This window comes from Echeneis naucrates, chromosome 1 (assembly GCF_900963305.1).
Source record: "Echeneis naucrates chromosome 1, fEcheNa1.1, whole genome shotgun sequence".
Taxonomy (NCBI): Eukaryota; Metazoa; Chordata; class Actinopteri; order Carangiformes; family Echeneidae; genus Echeneis; species Echeneis naucrates.
In genome coordinates this window covers 5,949,151-5,965,467 of record NC_042511.1, presented here as the reverse complement: position 1 = coordinate 5,965,467, position 16,317 = coordinate 5,949,151, and the positions used below count along the sequence as shown (strand labels likewise).

Sequence of the window (16,317 nt, the reverse complement as noted above, 5' to 3'; positions counted from 1 at the left end):
CACGGCTCCCATTGGACGCGAGGCGAGTCACGTGAGGAAAACGCGGAAGTGGGAGTCTTCTCGGTGGAAAAACAAAAACATTCGTGGGTGTTGTGGAGTTATTCAATGCTCGGTGTGCTGCAGTGGTTGCATAAGCTGTGCACTGTAGCTGGGAGCGTTTTTCCGGGCTTTGGCACGATGCTGAGCGCCGCCGCCGCGGAGAGGAACAAGGAGCCCATCCTGGCGGTGCTGCGGGACAGCGTGAGGACCGGCAGACCCCTGCAGGCTCTGGAGGTCTCCTCCGGGACCGGGCAGCATGTGGTCCACTTCGCTCAGGCCCTGCAGAACATAACCTGGCAGCCCTCAGAGTACGACCACCAGTCTCTGGACAGGTAAGCTCCAAACCGCAGAATGCTACACGGGTATTTACGGTACGGACGATTTCCCGCTGAAGAACGCGGCTTCAGACATTACGGTAGGTCTTTTTTCTACGTGCGCAGCTAAATTCCTGATGTGACCTGAAGCGCTGACGCAGAGCAGACGGATTGTGCTGGTGGATGTATTTTGAAGGCTGCGTTAACAATCATGACTTTTTGTTTCCCCTCCTCAGTATAGAAGCGTACAGAGCTCTCTACCGGCTGCACAATGTGAAGCCAGCCATCCACCTGGATGCTTCTCTGCCCCATCAGTACTGGGGAGGGATCCTGCCAGAGAGCCTGGATCTGGTGGTCAACATCAACATGATCCACATTTCTCCAATTGCTTGTACTGAGGTAGAGCTCCTGTGTGCACAAACTAGTGTGGCTGAGCTTGTCCAGTCCAGGACCTGTTTCCATTAACTGCATGTGTTTGGGTTATAATGATAATCTAAGCTCAAACTGACCTTGTTAAAACCTACATAATTATCTCAGCTCATGAAGCCTGAAAGTACCATGAGATTAATTCTACTTAAATCTTATTTACTTATTTATTGGAGTGTATCTTTTATCTTATAGTTTTCCACATTTCCGCCTGCTAGTGATAGCGCGCTGTCATGTTACTTTTACCTCAGGATGCCACAGTGGGATAACTTATAGCTTTTTTTCCTTAAAGCAACTAACTTTTTCTGAACAGTGTTCACCGTGGCCATAAGTGGCAAGTACAAGTGAAAGGCTAATACAGAAACGAAGACAGGAAATTCAGTGGCGTGTCAGTTTCACAGTAATAACTAACTTATGTGGACCTTTACCCACCATCAACTATCACTCACACCTTTGAGCGGTCAGTGTGTACGTTTTTGCTTACGAAATCAAGTTTTCACTTGTAAGAGCAAAAATGTGCCACGTCGTCTTTTAAAATGTAAATAGTGTATCTTAATGTTTTTCCACTGAATGGCTTTGGTGTTCAGGATCCATAGAATGGAAATACTGTAGATTAGGCCCTTCAGTGTATACCCACTGCAGCTGCTGGATAAAATACTGCTAGTAATGTCCATTTACAGTAGATCCCCTTGGTCTTGAAATCTATAAAAGGTAACAAGAACAAAAAGACCACTCAGCCCCCCCTATATGTGATGTGATGCCAGTGCCTGAAGACATTACTCTTCTTCTAGGGTTTATTCAATGGAGCTGGGGCAGTGTTAAAGCCACAAGGTCTTCTGTTGACATATGGGGTGAGTGAAAAGATATTTTGTGCCATGGAAACACGTGGAAGCATTACAATAGAGGCTACATCACATATTTTGTTGTTGCTCTACCCTCAGCCCTATGCAGTGAATGGTCAGATCACGCCACAGAGCAATGTTGACTTTGACTACAGCCTACGACAGAGGTAAAACACTCTTTTTTTTTTAAATTATCTTTCTTTCCTTCCTGGGATTAAAGTTAATATAAAAAAAAAAAAAAACTGAAAGGAATCAGGTAGTTGTAATGTTTTCCTCTGAAACACAGAAGTGAATTTGCCATCACATCAAGTCTACAGCACCGTCTGCTTGATTCATTGGTTATATAATCATTAAGAATCATTTGTGATTTAAATGTTGTACCTTTTTTAATGTTGCAGGAACCCAAAGTGGGGACTCAGAGATATCTCCCTCCTGAGCTCTTTAGCACAAAGAAATGGATTATTTCTGGAGAAGATAGTGAGTAAATGGCTAATTTAGACATGGGGAGGAACAAAAACACAATGATGGGGTTATTCATTTACTAATGTATGATTTATATATTTTCTTTCCAAGGTGGACATGCCAGCAAACAACAAGTGTCTTCTTTTCAGGAAGGAGAGTTTGGTGTGAAGTATCCTGTTGTTCATTTTTGGGGACGGAGCAGGATGGTCACAGCGCCTTAACTTAGACTTCAAGCTCAGATACATTGCCAAATTTTGTAGAACTGCAAATGAATGACATTTCTCCATATTCTACACTGACTCTAGATGAAATCACTTGATCTGAACTGTGTATGATACACTAAATTGCATACTTAAAATGAAGTAAAATGAATAAGGCTCAGAGCTTCACTGGTTGTGTTCTACATTTAACTTGAGACAGCCACATACTCCTTTTTTAATGTCTTTGGTTTGCAGGGACTTTGAGTGAAATAAGTTAGCAGAAGTGCTTTGCAGTGAGGCTCAACAAAAACCTTAAAACTATACAAACACAAAGAAAACTATATGAAAACACATATTTAAATGACTAATAAACAGAATCCAATACAGAAAAATCATAACACAATAAAAGAGAAAAACACAATATAGATGTAATATACTGTGGGTGTCTACTTCTTTAGCATCACAAGCTAGGTTATATTGTGGGGCTGCTACTTATTTTTCACAATACAAGCACGGAAAATGTACATCAAGAGAAATAATATCCATATTTCAACTTAGAAATCACATTACAGCATTGGTGTAAATGGGCTCACAACACATCTGGAATGTAGTACAACCTGTGTTGTTATGAATATATGTTGTACAAAGAAAACATCTCAATACTTTCTTAACATATTGTTGTGTTTTGATTCAAAGAGTTGTTATTAAATATCAGTTTTTCTTGTTGCAATTCTGATGCTTGTCTTCAGTGGTAAAGGTGACCACAGATACAAACAAGTCCAAGTCTTGGGAGTTTTATGATGCCTCGCAGGCCTTTTTGACCAGAACCTCACGCAGCTTCTTGAGTCTGCGCTCAGTTATGGCTCTGACGTAGCTGTCAGATTGGATGATGGCCATGCCATCCTGCACCACACCCATCACCAGCAAAGGGTTTTCATCCATGGTGATGTTGGGGCAGGGGCAGCTCCAGTCGATCTTGGCGATGGTCACTTCCAGGTGTTTGGTGTTGAAGAAAGTCAGTCCCATCTTTTCATCTCTCAGAACTTCTTCCAAAGTAAAGCGGGCTAACCCAGAGTCCAGCTCCTCCACCAGCTCTGTCAGCCGCCCCACGATGGCAAAGTCGCTGCGGCATAAGCTGGATACCATTTTCCCCTTCACCCGACAGGTCTTGCAAGGTTTCCTTTTGGCTTGTGGGCAATTTGCTTCACACTCCTTTTTGGTGAGGAAGCTGTTGGCGTTTCCATGGCAGCCGCCATAAGCAAAGGCTTGGCACTGTTTCATGATGGAGTTCCAGGCCCACCGTGCCTCCCAGGATTTGCACGGGCCCTGAACTGCAGGCAGGAAGCAGACGCCCATTCCCTCTCTCTGACAGGAGGCCTTGCACTCTTCATAAGTCTCAAATCGATTGCGGCTGTCATCACATCCACCATTGCTGAAGGCTATGCAGGTGCCCAGCTTGCTGTCATAATACCAGTCCACGTGACGCTCTCCACTGCATACTCTCAGGTCCACTTCAGCCAGGCAGTCTGCCGGTGAGAACGGTCTCCCCATGGGCATCTCTGGATCTTCAGAAAAATCATCATCAGCCCTGCGGATGACGGACAGTGGGTAGTCTGCACGGAGGACCCCGGCAGAATTGCGTGCTATGCAGGTGTAGATACCTGTATCCCACACCTGGGCATTGTAAATGACCAGCTGTCCAATGTTGGTGATGACCACGTTGCCATACATCTGGTCAGGCCTCATGACCAGCCTCTCCCGCCGTTCGCTCTGTTTCTCCCATGTTATATCGGGTCTGGGAACTCCAATCACATCACAGTGGAAGTTGACTGTGCCTCCCACATAGATGGACTGATGGTGAGGGTTGGAGTACAGCGTTGGGGGCATGGGGTCCTCCTGGGAGGATGTTGGGGTGGGGTAGGCAGTAGTGTCCTGGGGCAGCGGACTGGTGTGGGGCCCAGCGAGGTAGAAACGGCAGGTGACCACAGTTAAGGTCACCCCACGGATGCAGGCCTCAGCGTCCATGTAGCAGCGGTTGAAATAGGTGAGGCCATCTGAAGCGCAGGTGAAGTTGGGCTCTTTCTCACAGCGGTCCTGGCACTTGCAGATGGGCTGCCCGTTCCAAATGTCGCAGGTGGCTCCCTGCTGGCTGCAGATAAAGCCCTCGCAGGTGGCTGTGGAGGCGGGGGCGTCGTCTCCCTTCCCACCTCCCCGGCCGCCCGGCTGAGCGGGCGTGCCGTCGGAGAAACGCGCAGCCACGCAGCTGTTGAGGCCACACACGTTGGTGCAGCATTTCTCAAAGTCGGCGCAGTCCTGCACACACACACACACACACACAAGATGTGGAGTTAGGCAAAGCTAAATAAGATGCACAAAGTTAACACTTGATCGATCATTTTTCCAACATAAATGACATCACCTCGTCGAAGTTGCATTCCCTCTCGCAGGTGCTTTGCGCATCAACCCAGAGATTGGAATTTAGCTTGTTAGGACAAAGTCCTTCGTGTTCAGCTCCGGATGCAGCCACACTTGCACTGAAAGAAAGCCCAGCAAGCTCACCAACCAGGAGTACCGACAAATACGCGCAAATCCACCGTAACCCAAATTTCTGCGAAGAGGCTGCACCGCGCCACCGTCTATCCTTTATACGCCTGTCCTTCAAGCGCAGTACAGGGATTTTATGCATCATTGCCCTTTTGCATGAGCCGCCCGCCGAGTGAATCCATTCCTCCTTCAGATCTTCTAAAAAGGCGGAAGACTATTGTTGGCTTTCAAAGGTAGTCGTCGATTTTGTGCGTAAATATATAAGCGTCAGTTTGGAGTGCGCAAAGAGAGAAGTTGTAGTTTCCCCGCTGGTTAGAGCGGGTTCCCATGAACCGGACATTTAGGGACCAAAAAAATATATCCCGAGAACAAGCAGAAGAGAAAAGCTACAGGGAAACAGTCGCTTTGAAAGACAAAAGACTTGCAACAAAAGGGCAAAACTCTCATTGAGGTCGATTCCCCAGAGCGGCGGAATAAGCGGAGGAGGACCAGCACAATGAGGGAGAGACGGAACATCAGCCTTTCTCAGGGTGAATGGAGGTGGAGAGGGCAGTCCCTCTGACCGCCCCCACGCTCGGCCACTGTCTCAAACTTTAATGAAGCAGGCACCGTGCGCTAAGCAACTGGACAAACATTGTAAAAAAAAAAAAAAGAAACATCACAGGGACAGGCTGTCCTCAACAGCCCTGCGCACGGAGACAAACACGGCCAGACACAATTTATAGATTCAGCAATAAAGTCACATGCACTTTTCTGTTTTTTGTTTGTTTTTTTTTTCTCCAAGATGGTTTTTGTTGTGTCGTCGTCGTCAGGTATGTGCAGATGTTTCTGAACAATGCGGATTTCTCGCTCAAATCAAAGAGAGAAAGTTGCAGTTGGTCTGCAGCTTCAGGAAACCCAAACAGAGGCGGCGCGCCGTTGACGCCCTCCTCGTCTAGACGTCGGTCAGTTTAGCACCGACCCTCATTCACACGGAGCTCAGAGATGCCGCGGCCAGGTGGGAAGACGTAAAAAAAAAAAAAGGAAAAAAAAAAAAGAGCCCCTCATTTTCAATAGCGTAGAACTCATCTTTGTCCCCGGAGCGGCTCCGAGGCGATGAGAAGCAGCTCCCCTCATCTTTTCATCCGCGGTGACCCCGCAACCTTTGCGTGACTTTTGACCGCGGCTGCATTCATACGCCGCTACGATGTGCCGGTTATCCACGACTGGCCAATACAGAGGGAGCAGCTAATCAATTCAGCCCCCCCCCCCCAACACACACACACACACACACACACACACACGCGGCTTTTATTGCACTTGAGCACCCGCGGGCCCCGGACCGGACAAAAGGAACACAAAATATTCCCACAATTCGCACAATGACCTTGATAAATGCTGTAATGACAAATCGTTGCGACACACACAGCACGCAGAGAGAAGGTGGAGTTTTACCCTTTATTCGGACGGGCGGCTGTTTCCAGTGGAGACATAATGATAAGAAATCCCAAAGCTCGGCTCTCACTCATAGTGCTTTAAATGCTCTTTGCCCACTGAGCTGCTCTCACACCTCACACCACAGAAAACAGGCGCCGCTGGGAAACATGCACCCGTTGACCTCGGCCAGGACACTGGGAATGCTGGAGTGGAAATACAGCACATGTGAACCAGAGGTGGAAACTAAACACACAGAATTTGGATTAGAATAAAAACATTTGTGCCGGTTATTCAGTTACTAAAACAAATCCATCACTGGTTAGCAGGGATTTAAAACGGGTCTTTGAGTTCATGTGACCTTATATTTTTGTATTGTGTCCAGAAAACAAACTACATAGTATTACACACGCATTTTTTAAGAAGTTTGGGAAATAAAAATTTCTGTAAGTAGCAAAAGTACAATTACTCAGGCAAACAGCAACGTTCGATAAAAAAATATGAAATGTGCTCAGTGACTTTCCACCTCTGATTCTTACAGTCCCACATATAACCACATGGCCATAGAAAGGTAGCAGATGAATATTGTCTACATTCATAAATACATAGCATATACATAAAATATCCAAAAAGCAATCCAATTAAAATGTTCCTCAGATCAGTATCCCTTGACGTGAAGAAGCAGAGATGCCACTGCAAAGGATTCTGAAGGGAAAATGCCGTATTTGAGCAAACAAGCTGTACATCTGAGTTTGTACAAAGATTTCCTCATAAGCACCCAGCCATCTTTAAAATTGCCCAAGCGTTTAACAGGCTCAAACTGACCATGCTGTTGATAAGTGAAACCACTTTAAAGCAATAACACAACTCGGGACTATTAGTCTTAGCTGCATTAAGTGGCCTGAGACAGTCAATGGATGTCTGAAGCAACGGCTGATGGAGATGGAGGGGGGAATTTGTTTGGGGTGAAATTTAGTGGCACCTTAAAAAGTCTCAAAAAGACGACTTGGCTCAAAAGCTGCACAGTTTCACAGAAAAAAAATAGTGCTAGACCGGGAGTGTTTTCAGTAGATTCCTCTTCTGAACGTTTCCAACGTGAAGAAATAATGAACCTGGGAAAGTAGCCCTGTATGCACATAACATTCAATCAAAGCCGGTTTTATGTAAAACTGAACTACTCTGAGATTTAAATGTGTACCTCAGTAACCTTGAGGTGTGTAAAGGGAATTTTCTACTGTAGGCAAAGGGCATAAGACATACAAATAAATTGTACATCAAAGCATCAAAGCTCCCAAAACATTCAAGACAAAACAAGCGCAAGAAGCTCCTCCCCAAAAACAATCACAACACGCAGACCAAAACATCACATACAAGTTATTTACATATTCAAGTTACCTTTAAATATCAATAAACAATCCTGATTCACATAAAAGATAGCTAATGTCCCTCCACTCGCTTGTAGTGTTAACAGGTGAGCGATAATCCCTAAAATTCACATCTGTTGATCCCAGGGAACTCTTGTTCTACTTGATCACAGTGAACCTCTGTAGTAAAGAGTACAAGTAAACGGACATCCACAAGACGCCAACAGCAAGCGCAAAGAAAGCAGGTAACAAACCAGCCATCCAAGTCAGTCCACTAAGTTCAACGCAAGACGCCAGTGATGTCAGAATTTACGTTTCTGATCAAGATAGCTGGCAGTTCTCTGTGCTCTTCTCTGGCTATGTGACCTCTCGAAGCAACACCACCTTAAAAATGGGTCCAAGGAAGGCAACCATTAGTCCTCCTCACTACGAAATCTTACAATTCCCCTTGGAAGAAGAGGACGAGTTCTTTGGTGGACTCTGTGGAGGCCTGAAGGATTTTGAGCGTTTGAGGCTGTTGGCTTTGCTTCCACCACTGCTACCGCCGGCCGCTGCACTGTTGGCCACCGAATAGGAACGTCCATGCATCATGACTGCATTCATGCCATTGGCCATAGAGAAAGATTTGAGGTGGGACTTGATGGCGACTGGGAGGGGCAATTTGTCGATGAGGTGTACTGGCGTGCAGGAAACTATTGAACGGCAACATAGATCTTGCAGACTGAAGACTGAAGAAAAAGACAAAATAAGAAAAAGGAATATGGATGTTATTACTTGAGGTTGTGGTAAACACTATGAGATGCTAGAATTAATTTTAATTAAATATTTAAGTTTGTTCTTACACACATCTATATAGAAATCCCACATAAATTCAGACAGAGCAGATACACTTTGCTATATAAAGACTTACATTACACGTTTTAAAGCCATTTCTCAAGTTGTCCAACAACTGAATTGGATGTAGTTTACAAAGCAAAATGTGTAAGACAATAAGGTGTAGATTTTAAAGCTTTTTGAACAACTACGAATTCAGTTTTTATCCCCTTCTCTTTTTTAAAACAGTAGGTAAAACACACACACACATATTTGTTATCTGGTAGGAAAATATTATTAACCAGCTCACCTCTGTTGGGCCTCCAAAATTTCTCCATCCCATGCCTCATTAGCACGATGCGAGAAAGCTCTGTGAAGGACTCAATGACGTTGAAATTGCAGAGTGGACTGACCTCGAAGAAAGTCATGCTGTTCTTCTCTGCATAAGCCCTTGCCTGTTCAGTTGGCACCTGTCGCTTGAAAGCTAGATGAAGTCGGTTTCCAACCAGAATTCGGGGCACACCTGGTGCATGCTGATGGAAGAAAAAATACTCAGTAACAATTTTTATTCATCATGGCTTCAAACAAAAACTATTCAACATTGCCAACTCTGGTTTGGAGACTGAGCAGAGTTAGAAACAGACAATGACCATTTGTTGTTAGAATAAGACAGACACAGGATACGTACAGACGTTCCCAATAGTTCCTTTGCCACCAGAAATGGATTGAAGGTACATTACCTCATCAATCTCCCGAATCCAGCGGTCAATGCCATCAAATGACCAGCCATTTGTGATGTCATACACGAGCAGGATACCCTGTGGGATGAAAGGCAAATATTTTGAAGTGGACAGGATTAAACAATGTGAGGAGAAACAAATATACAAGTCCTCACCTGTGCTCCACGAGAGTAAGATCTGAAGATGGTGCAGAATCTGCCTTGACCTGATGTGTCCCTGTGGAACAAACACATAAGCCTGTAGGCAGAGCAATGTGTTATGGGTTTGTTCACGACTGTTGTGATAATAACAACACTTACCACAGCTCTAATTTCACTCTTCTCCCATCCAGCAAAATTGTGGTTGTCTTGTAATCAATCCCTGAAATTCGACACACCGATCAACACACACACAGTTAATAATGCTCTTGTTGGTCTTCGCTCCTCAACATTGTTCCCAAATTGAATTAAAGCAGAGCTTTGCTCACCACTGCTGTAGGCATAAGGAGACTCCACCGATCCATCTTGCAAACTTTCTAATATCTCCCCCTTTCCGACGTCGCTGTCTCCAACCAGTAGGAATTTCAGAAGATAATCATAACTCTTGACAGGGCTACTCTGGGTCCCCATCATCCCACGCATTGGGTCCGCTTCACAGAGAGCTTTTTCAGCTCGCCACTGGTCCAGTGTTGGTGGGTAAGGGACGACCCAGGCGGTCCCGATGGGAGATAGCGAAGGACAGGTGAGTGCAGTTAACGTCAGGTTTACAGCTAGCCGGCGGGACACTCACGATTTACAGCAACTCTTTGTTTTACTTTGTACTCTCCATGAAAAAGATAATCTCTCCATTCCACCGGATTATCAACGGGGGTAAAAAAAAAATAATAATAAATAAATAAAATCAAACAGCGTTTATGATCTCTGCGCCGCTGAGTCCAGACACGGTCGATGTAACGTTCACGTTAATGACCAAAACAACCTTAGCTGTTAGCTAGCATGCTAGCTAGCCAGCTAACACAAACGACAATGACGCATTAAAAAAAAATCAGGCTATTGAGTAAAAAGCGAGGGTGTTTTGTCAAGCAAAAAAAGACACCCTGTCAATCCTAATGCATGTGTTTCGCTTTGTTTCTAAAGAAAAAAAGCCAACCGGAGATATTCAGCTTCCGAGCACAATGTCTAACCAAGTGAGCTGTGTTGGTACTTCCTCGTACTGACATCATTAACCTACGTCACATCCGGAATTGATAGGAAAAAAACCAACACGTTTTCCTAATCTAAATTATTATCAAATATTTGTTTTTTTTTTATAAATCATAACACATTGCTGTATTTATTATTATTTATATAATTATTTATGTCTTAAAAATAATTTATATTTACAATAAAAATGGAACTGATGTTTGACTCGCTGACTCTTATTCTTTGTATGATACATGTTTCATGAGAAAATCTAATCAAATTGAAATAATGATTCAATTTAAACATAATTTTCCATCCTATACCACAGAACAGGAATGAAGACAAGCATGCACATGGGCACTCGTGTCATTTCTTTAGGCTCGCCTGGCTTTGATGAACAGTCAAATACAACAGTTTTCAAAATGATGTTGATTCAGCAGTAAGACTATTTTAGTGGATGTATTCTGTTGTTGGACTGCACATTGATAAATGTTCTTATTATTGTGTCAGCATCAGTACAACCACCTCTGTGTAATGCAAAATTATTTAAAAGAACCACAAACTGCAGCCTCTTCAATTATGCAACTGAATCAATAACTCTTTTAAATTAAATTTGTCTGTTTGAGGGGTTTAGGTTGTTTTTGTTTTTTGTTATTTGTTATTTGCCAGGTTGTTAGACTTAGTGATGTGGGCCAAAGAAGCTGATAACTGAGTCTTTTCTAAAGCGAAAGTAGTGCAGGACAGATGAGGGAAAAGCCACAGCCTGCCATTGATTAATGTCTCCTCTCTTTGGCTGCCCTTGATTGGCATTTGCAGCAGCTGTGGGAAGTGTTGCTTGATTGTAGTGTACAAAAGCCCAAAGACACCTCACTATCACACTCATCCTGTTCAGGTCAGGACTCAGTTCCAGTCACAGGCAGCTGCTAGAGGGGAAAATGGGGTTGAGTCATGCTGGGCTACTGTTACTGCTGTTTGGTTCTGCCTATAGTTATCAGTTTAGAAGTGGAACTGACTTGATCCCGTTTTTGCAAGATCCTGAATTAGAGTGGTCCAAAATGGAAGAAATACTAAGTGAGGAAGTAGCACCTGCACCGAGGGCCGAACTCTACAAAAGTCACTCAAGTAGTGATCCTGCAGTACCTGAAGCAAAGACATATGCTGAGTATGTGTACGTCTTATCTGGTGACTATCCAAAAGATGTCTTCAAGCCTGAGAAAGGTGTCAGACCCCTTCCTAACTGGGCAAAGCAAATGCTACTTGGTCCCACTGTTGCCCCACCAGCAGCAGCAAAAGCAGCGAAAGCAGCAACCCCAGGGAAGCTGGTTGAACTCCTGTGTCATGTTGATAGAATTTATGTGAGAGTTAAGAGAACGGTTTTTAAGAACAGTGCCGCTTATCAATATCTCAAACTGGGCACCTGTCCTGTTAATGCGGGAACCAAAGAACATTATTACCTTCTATACCTTCTGAAAGCTGACTGTGGATTCAAAAAAGAGGTGGGTAAAGGCAATTCTGTTTCTGTTATCCCCTCTGCTAAACTACAACCAATGGCAATATTTGTTTTCCAGAGTACTGCAGACTTTCTGTTGATCAGCAGTGTGCTCTACTACAAGCCATCTGGTGTTGTGTTAAGAGAAATGCCGTTTGAAGTCTCTCTGCAGTGTAAATACCCCAGGTAAGACTTTGTTTCACATTAGCTATGAGCATTTCTGTAGCAACACTTGACATAACATTGAAACTAAAAGTTTACATAAACCTGGAAAAGTACATTATCATTGCATTAAGTTCATGTGTGGCTGTTGCAGACATTTTCGCTCCTATAAAGTTGGCTTCTATCCCAAACTGCAAGGAGGAACAGTGTACAAAGCACTCCAGCCAAAGAGCAGTATAACCCTTTCTGCTCATGATGGTATGTAATCACTCTTCAGTGCATTGATTCCTTAGTCACATGTGTTCAGTGTGTACAGGCCCTTCTTACAAGCATTTTAGAAATTCACAGGAAAGATTTGTGCTGAAACGGTGAACAAGTAATGTTTGAGTTGCTTAAATAAGAAACCTACAAATGCAGGGAAACCAAAGTCAGGTATGTATCATGATTTCAGAAGAGCAGCAGCTGCAAATGTGACCAAAATGCAAGAAAACTTTAAATTTTAATTTATCAAAGCTTTATTGTGTTTTCACATGCACAGGGTTCTCTGGGTTCATGAAACATTTGTATGAGATGAGGACAAAGGAAAATCTGAGACTGCTTCATTTGCACTTGAACAATGTGGAAAGAAAATTGTTCACTGGAAAAACTGGAGACAATTCCTTTATTTTTGAGTTTCACAGCACTGCAGAGGGGCCTGCTGTGCTCTGTACAAGCATAACATTCAACTGTTTTGAAGTCATTGCCATACTGCTGAGATCATGCTTCAAATTTCTTTAACCTAATTACATTAAATGACATATCTGGTAGCCCTCTTAATGTGGCTTTTTTCCTTTTCTTTCAAAAGCTGCTGGGAATGAACTGACAGGTGACAAAGTCTACACCTTGGGCTTGCCAATGTACTTTGAGGCCAAGTCATCTGCACATTCAGGAAGTGAGAGGATATACATCAACAGGTGCTTCATGACTGCCTACCAAGACCCCTCCTCCACTCCTAAATACACAGTCATTGACAACCAAGGGTAAGACTTAAAAGGGTTCAGAGTTAAAATGGACTTGACTTGGTTCAAGGTCAACATGTGTGTTCTCTCAAATTGCAGCTGTATGGTTGACAGCAAAGTGAGTGTCCAGTCAAAGTTTCTCAGTGGTACGTCGAAGATGGTCCAGAAGTTCTGTGTGGGGGCGCTGGTTTTCAAGGACATGATTTCCCCATCTTCCTCTATACAGGTACTGTGAGTAAACGTGGTGCGGCTCTGTCCAAATTTCAGTCTGAGAACTTTTCTTTTCTTTCCACAGCAACTCTACATGCACTGTGAGCTGTCCAAGGGGCCAGCAACCCCAACACCAGCTGCAAAGGCCTGTACTTTTGAGCCAACAGAAAAAAAGTAAGTTGCCAGTTTCATGTGGATTTGAGTTGGTTTTTAACACTCATATTGTCAATGGTTTGTTAATTAAGCCTGTCATGTCAATTAAATGATAAACTAAATGTTTAGGTGGAAAGAGCTTTATGGTGATGACTCAGTGTGCAGCTGCTGTGACTCAACTTGCCCTTCAGCACAGCCTAAAGGTAAGTTTCAACTGACATTTCAAAAGCCAAGAAGAGCTTTACACATCAAGTATCTTCAAATGACTCAAAGCTTCATGTGATTAATCAAACTGTCTCCACAGCTTCACGCAATCTGATCACAAGTAACTCATGGAAGGTTGACTTGAGTGGCAAAAATGAATACGTGGATGTCAACCCTCAGATGAAATCCCTCAATGCTGACATATTCAATTTGGAAGACCCTGACCTGGCAGAGCATGAGGACTTCTTGAACTACTGGGATAGTGATTACTGAGATGAATCATGTGGAAATGATCAGAATTTTAAATAAAAAGCCTATCTTGTAATGTTATGGCTCATTGGTCTTTATCAAACATAACTCAAGATGCACATGCCAGGCTTAAACTAAGAGCTGCTCAGACTGCTGCCTGGAGCGGTTGTCATTTCACATAATCATGTATCAGCATGTGTGCATTTCTGAGCATTTCCTGGAAATGCATCAGAGCATGTTTGTAGAGGCAGTCCTCTGCCACAAGGGGATGGAAGAGATTCACTGGCTTTGCCTGCTGCACCTCAGTAGGGAGGTGAATAATGTTCTGAATTAAAGGGTTCCCAATGAGGATGTGGGGAAGGAGCTTTTTCTCCAGGCTCCTCTCCATGAAGTCCAGCAGGTCCCACAGCCTACAGGCCACGTATTCTGGCTTCCACTGGGACGGGTCCTTGGTCAGAAGCAGATGCATTAGTGCAGTTTTGAAATGAAAATCTTTGAGTACACTAAAGCCAGAGAGTGCTTTCTGTTTTTTGTGAAGGAAACTTGCAATTTGAAAAGTTGGCATGTGGCAAGCGTTTTCAGGCAGCAGTCTAGAGAGATGCTTTAAAAGTTGATCTTCATAGATGTGCAGGGAAAATGTCCAATAAGTGTCCAAACTGCTTGGAGAGGAGGGGGTAATGTAGAAATGGGCAGCACTGTTGAATTTAACTACAGGGCTCAAGTTGAAGCTAATCTTCTTCCCTGATCTGAATCGAACAAGCAGGGCCCCTGGAGCATCGATGTTACGAATGCTGAGCACAAAGTCGTATTTATATGAAATCAATGCCCATGCTTGTTTGAGTGTGCTCTGAAACCATCTGGTGACCTGCGATTTTGACAGGAAACTTGTGTCCTCCTGGCAGAGCACGTCATCGCAAGCATCAGTACATTTTATCTTTACACTCTCATTGTCACAATGAAGCAGACAAACCATATCATCTGCATTGGACAACTGGCAGGGGCAGTCATTTTGGATTTGGTTTTCTATGACTTTAATCTGACCACAGACGGGCCAATCTGGCATCATGTCCCTTTCCTGGTAACTCCAGAGCAGGCACTGAAAGCTGTATGGCTCGGCTGGAGTTAAGGGAACAATTATATCGCACGCATCCAACATCTGACAGCCCTCAATCAACATACCTCCGTCACAGATGGTTCGCATGGTCTCCACCATGTGATTTGCAAAACCTTCTAAAAATTCAGCTTCCCTCCACTTCTCTTTTGAAGAGACCTGAACACATTGAGAGTAAAAGCTCTGCAGAGTGTCACTATCAGGTAGTGAAACTGCACTAGCGACGCAGGTCCCTTGGAAAGGAGTCCTGGCATCATCATGTTTCATCTGGGGATTGCTTCTGAAGTATTTTCTGAGGAAGCGGATCATAGAAATAGTGGAGAATATATTCCATATGTACCAGAGGTAATCTGCTTCCCAGCTGGCATTTACTGTCTCTGAAGCATCATTTTCTGACACCTTGATATGGACTTCTGACAGAGAAGAGGCTTCCATCTCCTCTGGCTTGTCTTGTTGCCCCAGTGGTCTGATGGTTTCCGACTGAATGTCTCCTCCCTGTCTAAGCCTCATGTCCAAGTCAGTTGGTGAATTCCTCAGAGTCTTTGGTTCATTTCTGGACTTCTGTGGCTGACTCACATCTGCATTTGCTATCAACTGTCCCCCTTCTGATAATTCGTTACCGGCATAGGCTTCCTTTGGAATCCCCTCTTCTGAGACTGATGTCTTTTGGTTGTCAGCACCATGTCGAACAGGCTGAGTTTGTTCTTTGGTGATGTTTTTTAGGGTTTTCTGAGGCCCCTTGTCATCAGTGTGTGTTATTTTATCCCTGTTGGGTGCAACCTCCTGGTGTAGGGCCTGGTCCTTTAACAGCTTCTCTTCAAGCATTTGTATTCTTGCTGTTTGGATATTACCGAATTCCTCCTCCAACTCAGGGTCATCTCTTGGACACATTAGAAGACCCAGAGCCACCAAAAACACTCGCAGCAGAGTATCCTGCATTATCAGCACGAGCTGTGAATAAGTCAAAACAGAGTAAATAATTGCTACAAATCATTTCAGGAGTTTTTGAAAAAATGCACGCGTGATCAATTAAATGTCAAAAAACTAAAAACTGAATAAAGATTGTTGCGATTTTTTTTTTTTTATTTTATTTTATTTTTTTAAGTGTGAGTAAATGCTCTTGCCAGTAAATTTCTCAATGATGCAGAGCTAAGCGATGAGTTACTTCCTTGATGGCCTGGCAGCAGCCACTTTTCCCTAAGATTACATTTTATCCTCCAATTATTGCAGCAAATAACATTAACATTGATGAATGAGAGTACACAGCAATCAAATAATTGCTTACCGGAGTACTGCAACGTTCCAGTAATGTGTGAATAGGTACCAAGGAGGAAGCAAGAGACTAACCTTGCGCAGCCACAGCACACAGCTCTCTTCCTATTTTAGATGTCAGAAGTCTTTCGTAGCGTATTTCCTGCACACCC

At 43.8% G+C, this 16,317-nt stretch overlaps 5 protein-coding genes across 9 annotated transcripts; 2 read left to right on the top strand and 3 right to left on the bottom strand.

Annotated features, from left to right (window-relative positions):
* The first annotated feature begins 59 nt into the window (after nucleotides 1-59).
* On the top strand, nucleotides 60-3,007 carry mettl26 (methyltransferase like 26). Of its 2 annotated transcripts, XM_029503502.1 has the most exons (6): nucleotides 60-371; nucleotides 590-752; nucleotides 1,571-1,630; nucleotides 1,721-1,788; nucleotides 2,020-2,098; nucleotides 2,195-3,007. In XM_029503502.1, exons 1-6 carry the CDS (start codon nucleotides 106-108, stop codon nucleotides 2,249-2,251), a joined length of 693 nt encoding a protein of 230 aa, XP_029359362.1. In that variant the 5' UTR covers nucleotides 60-105; the 3' UTR covers nucleotides 2,252-3,007. The 2 variants fall into 2 exon arrangements, with proteins under 2 accessions (XP_029359362.1, XP_029359371.1); XM_029503511.1 differs by lacking the exons at nucleotides 590-752; nucleotides 1,571-1,630; nucleotides 1,721-1,788.
* wfikkn1 (WAP, follistatin/kazal, immunoglobulin, kunitz and netrin domain containing 1) lies at nucleotides 2,107-5,438 on the bottom strand. The gene is made up of 2 exons (XM_029503464.1): nucleotides 4,703-5,438; nucleotides 2,107-4,596 (listed from the first exon to the last, which is right to left on the bottom strand). Exons 1-2 carry the CDS (start codon nucleotides 4,970-4,972, stop codon nucleotides 3,079-3,081), a joined length of 1,788 nt encoding a protein of 595 aa, XP_029359324.1. The 5' UTR covers nucleotides 4,973-5,438; the 3' UTR covers nucleotides 2,107-3,078.
* On the bottom strand, nucleotides 4,501-10,337 carry LOC115044461 (ras-related protein Rab-40C-like). 3 transcript variants are annotated; one of them, XR_003840827.1, is made up of 7 exons: nucleotides 9,624-10,337; nucleotides 9,457-9,517; nucleotides 9,313-9,373; nucleotides 9,158-9,235; nucleotides 8,728-8,950; nucleotides 6,262-8,332; nucleotides 4,501-4,596 (listed from the first exon to the last, which is right to left on the bottom strand). XR_003840827.1 is itself a non-coding variant. In XM_029503489.1 (6 exons), the coding sequence occupies exons 1-6, from the start codon at nucleotides 9,775-9,777 to the stop codon at nucleotides 8,031-8,033; spliced, it is 822 nt and encodes a 273-aa protein (XP_029359349.1). In that variant the 5' UTR covers nucleotides 9,778-10,337; the 3' UTR covers nucleotides 6,122-8,030. The 3 variants fall into 3 exon arrangements, 2 of the variants coding, with proteins under 2 accessions (XP_029359349.1, XP_029359337.1); XM_029503489.1 differs by lacking the exon at nucleotides 4,501-4,596 and having other exon boundaries at nucleotides 6,122-8,332; nucleotides 8,728-8,893; XM_029503477.1 differs by lacking the exon at nucleotides 4,501-4,596 and having other exon boundaries at nucleotides 6,124-8,332.
* Nucleotides 10,338-11,372: 1,035 nt separating this feature from the next.
* zp3c (zona pellucida glycoprotein 3c) lies at nucleotides 11,373-13,806 on the top strand. The gene is made up of 8 exons (XM_029509291.1): nucleotides 11,373-11,813; nucleotides 11,886-11,992; nucleotides 12,123-12,226; nucleotides 12,813-12,987; nucleotides 13,066-13,192; nucleotides 13,262-13,350; nucleotides 13,459-13,532; nucleotides 13,634-13,806. The coding sequence occupies exons 1-8, from the start codon at nucleotides 11,373-11,375 to the stop codon at nucleotides 13,804-13,806; spliced, it is 1,290 nt and encodes a 429-aa protein (XP_029365151.1).
* On the bottom strand, nucleotides 12,488-16,267 carry LOC115046003 (inositol 1,4,5-trisphosphate receptor-interacting protein). 2 transcript variants are annotated; one of them, XM_029506061.1, is made up of 2 exons: nucleotides 16,241-16,267; nucleotides 12,488-15,844 (listed from the first exon to the last, which is right to left on the bottom strand). In XM_029506061.1, exon 2 carries the CDS (start codon nucleotides 15,830-15,832, stop codon nucleotides 13,952-13,954), a length of 1,881 nt encoding a protein of 626 aa, XP_029361921.1. In that variant the 5' UTR covers nucleotides 15,833-15,844; nucleotides 16,241-16,267; the 3' UTR covers nucleotides 12,488-13,951. The 2 variants fall into 2 exon arrangements, with proteins under 2 accessions (XP_029361921.1, XP_029361912.1); XM_029506052.1 differs by having other exon boundaries at nucleotides 16,179-16,265.
* Nucleotides 16,268-16,317: the final 50 nt, after the last annotated feature.

Coding starts and splice junctions, on each gene's coding strand:
- mettl26 (XM_029503502.1), top strand. CDS start 106: ATGCTCGGTGTGCTGCAGTGGTTGCATAAGCTGTGCACTGTAGCTGGG. Junction 372..589: donor GACCACCAGTCTCTGGACAG/GTAAGCTCCAAA, acceptor TCCCCTCCTCAG/TATAGAAGCGTACAGAGCTC. Junction 2,099..2,194: donor GATTATTTCTGGAGAAGATA/GTGAGTAAATGG, acceptor TTTCTTTCCAAG/GTGGACATGCCAGCAAACAA.
- wfikkn1 (XM_029503464.1), bottom strand. CDS start 4,972: ATGATGCATAAAATCCCTGTACTGCGCTTGAAGGACAGGCGTATAAAG. Junction 4,597..4,702: donor GGGAATGCAACTTCGACGAG/GTGATGTCATTT, acceptor GTGTGTGTGCAG/GACTGCGCCGACTTTGAGAA.
- LOC115044461 (XM_029503477.1), bottom strand. CDS start 9,777: ATGCGTGGGATGATGGGGACCCAGAGTAGCCCTGTCAAGAGTTATGAT. Junction 9,518..9,623: donor TCCTTATGCCTACAGCAGTG/GTGAGCAAAGCT, acceptor GTCGAATTTCAG/GGATTGATTACAAGACAACC. Junction 8,333..8,727: donor ATTTTGGAGGCCCAACAGAG/GTGAGCTGGTTA, acceptor CTTTTTCTTCAG/TCTTCAGTCTGCAAGATCTA.
- zp3c (XM_029509291.1), top strand. CDS start 11,373: ATGGAAGAAATACTAAGTGAGGAAGTAGCACCTGCACCGAGGGCCGAA. Junction 11,814..11,885: donor ACTGTGGATTCAAAAAAGAG/GTGGGTAAAGGC, acceptor TTTGTTTTCCAG/AGTACTGCAGACTTTCTGTT. Junction 13,193..13,261: donor CCCCATCTTCCTCTATACAG/GTACTGTGAGTA, acceptor TTCTTTCCACAG/CAACTCTACATGCACTGTGA.
- LOC115046003 (XM_029506061.1), bottom strand. CDS start 15,832: ATGCAGGATACTCTGCTGCGAGTGTTTTTGGTGGCTCTGGGTCTTCTA.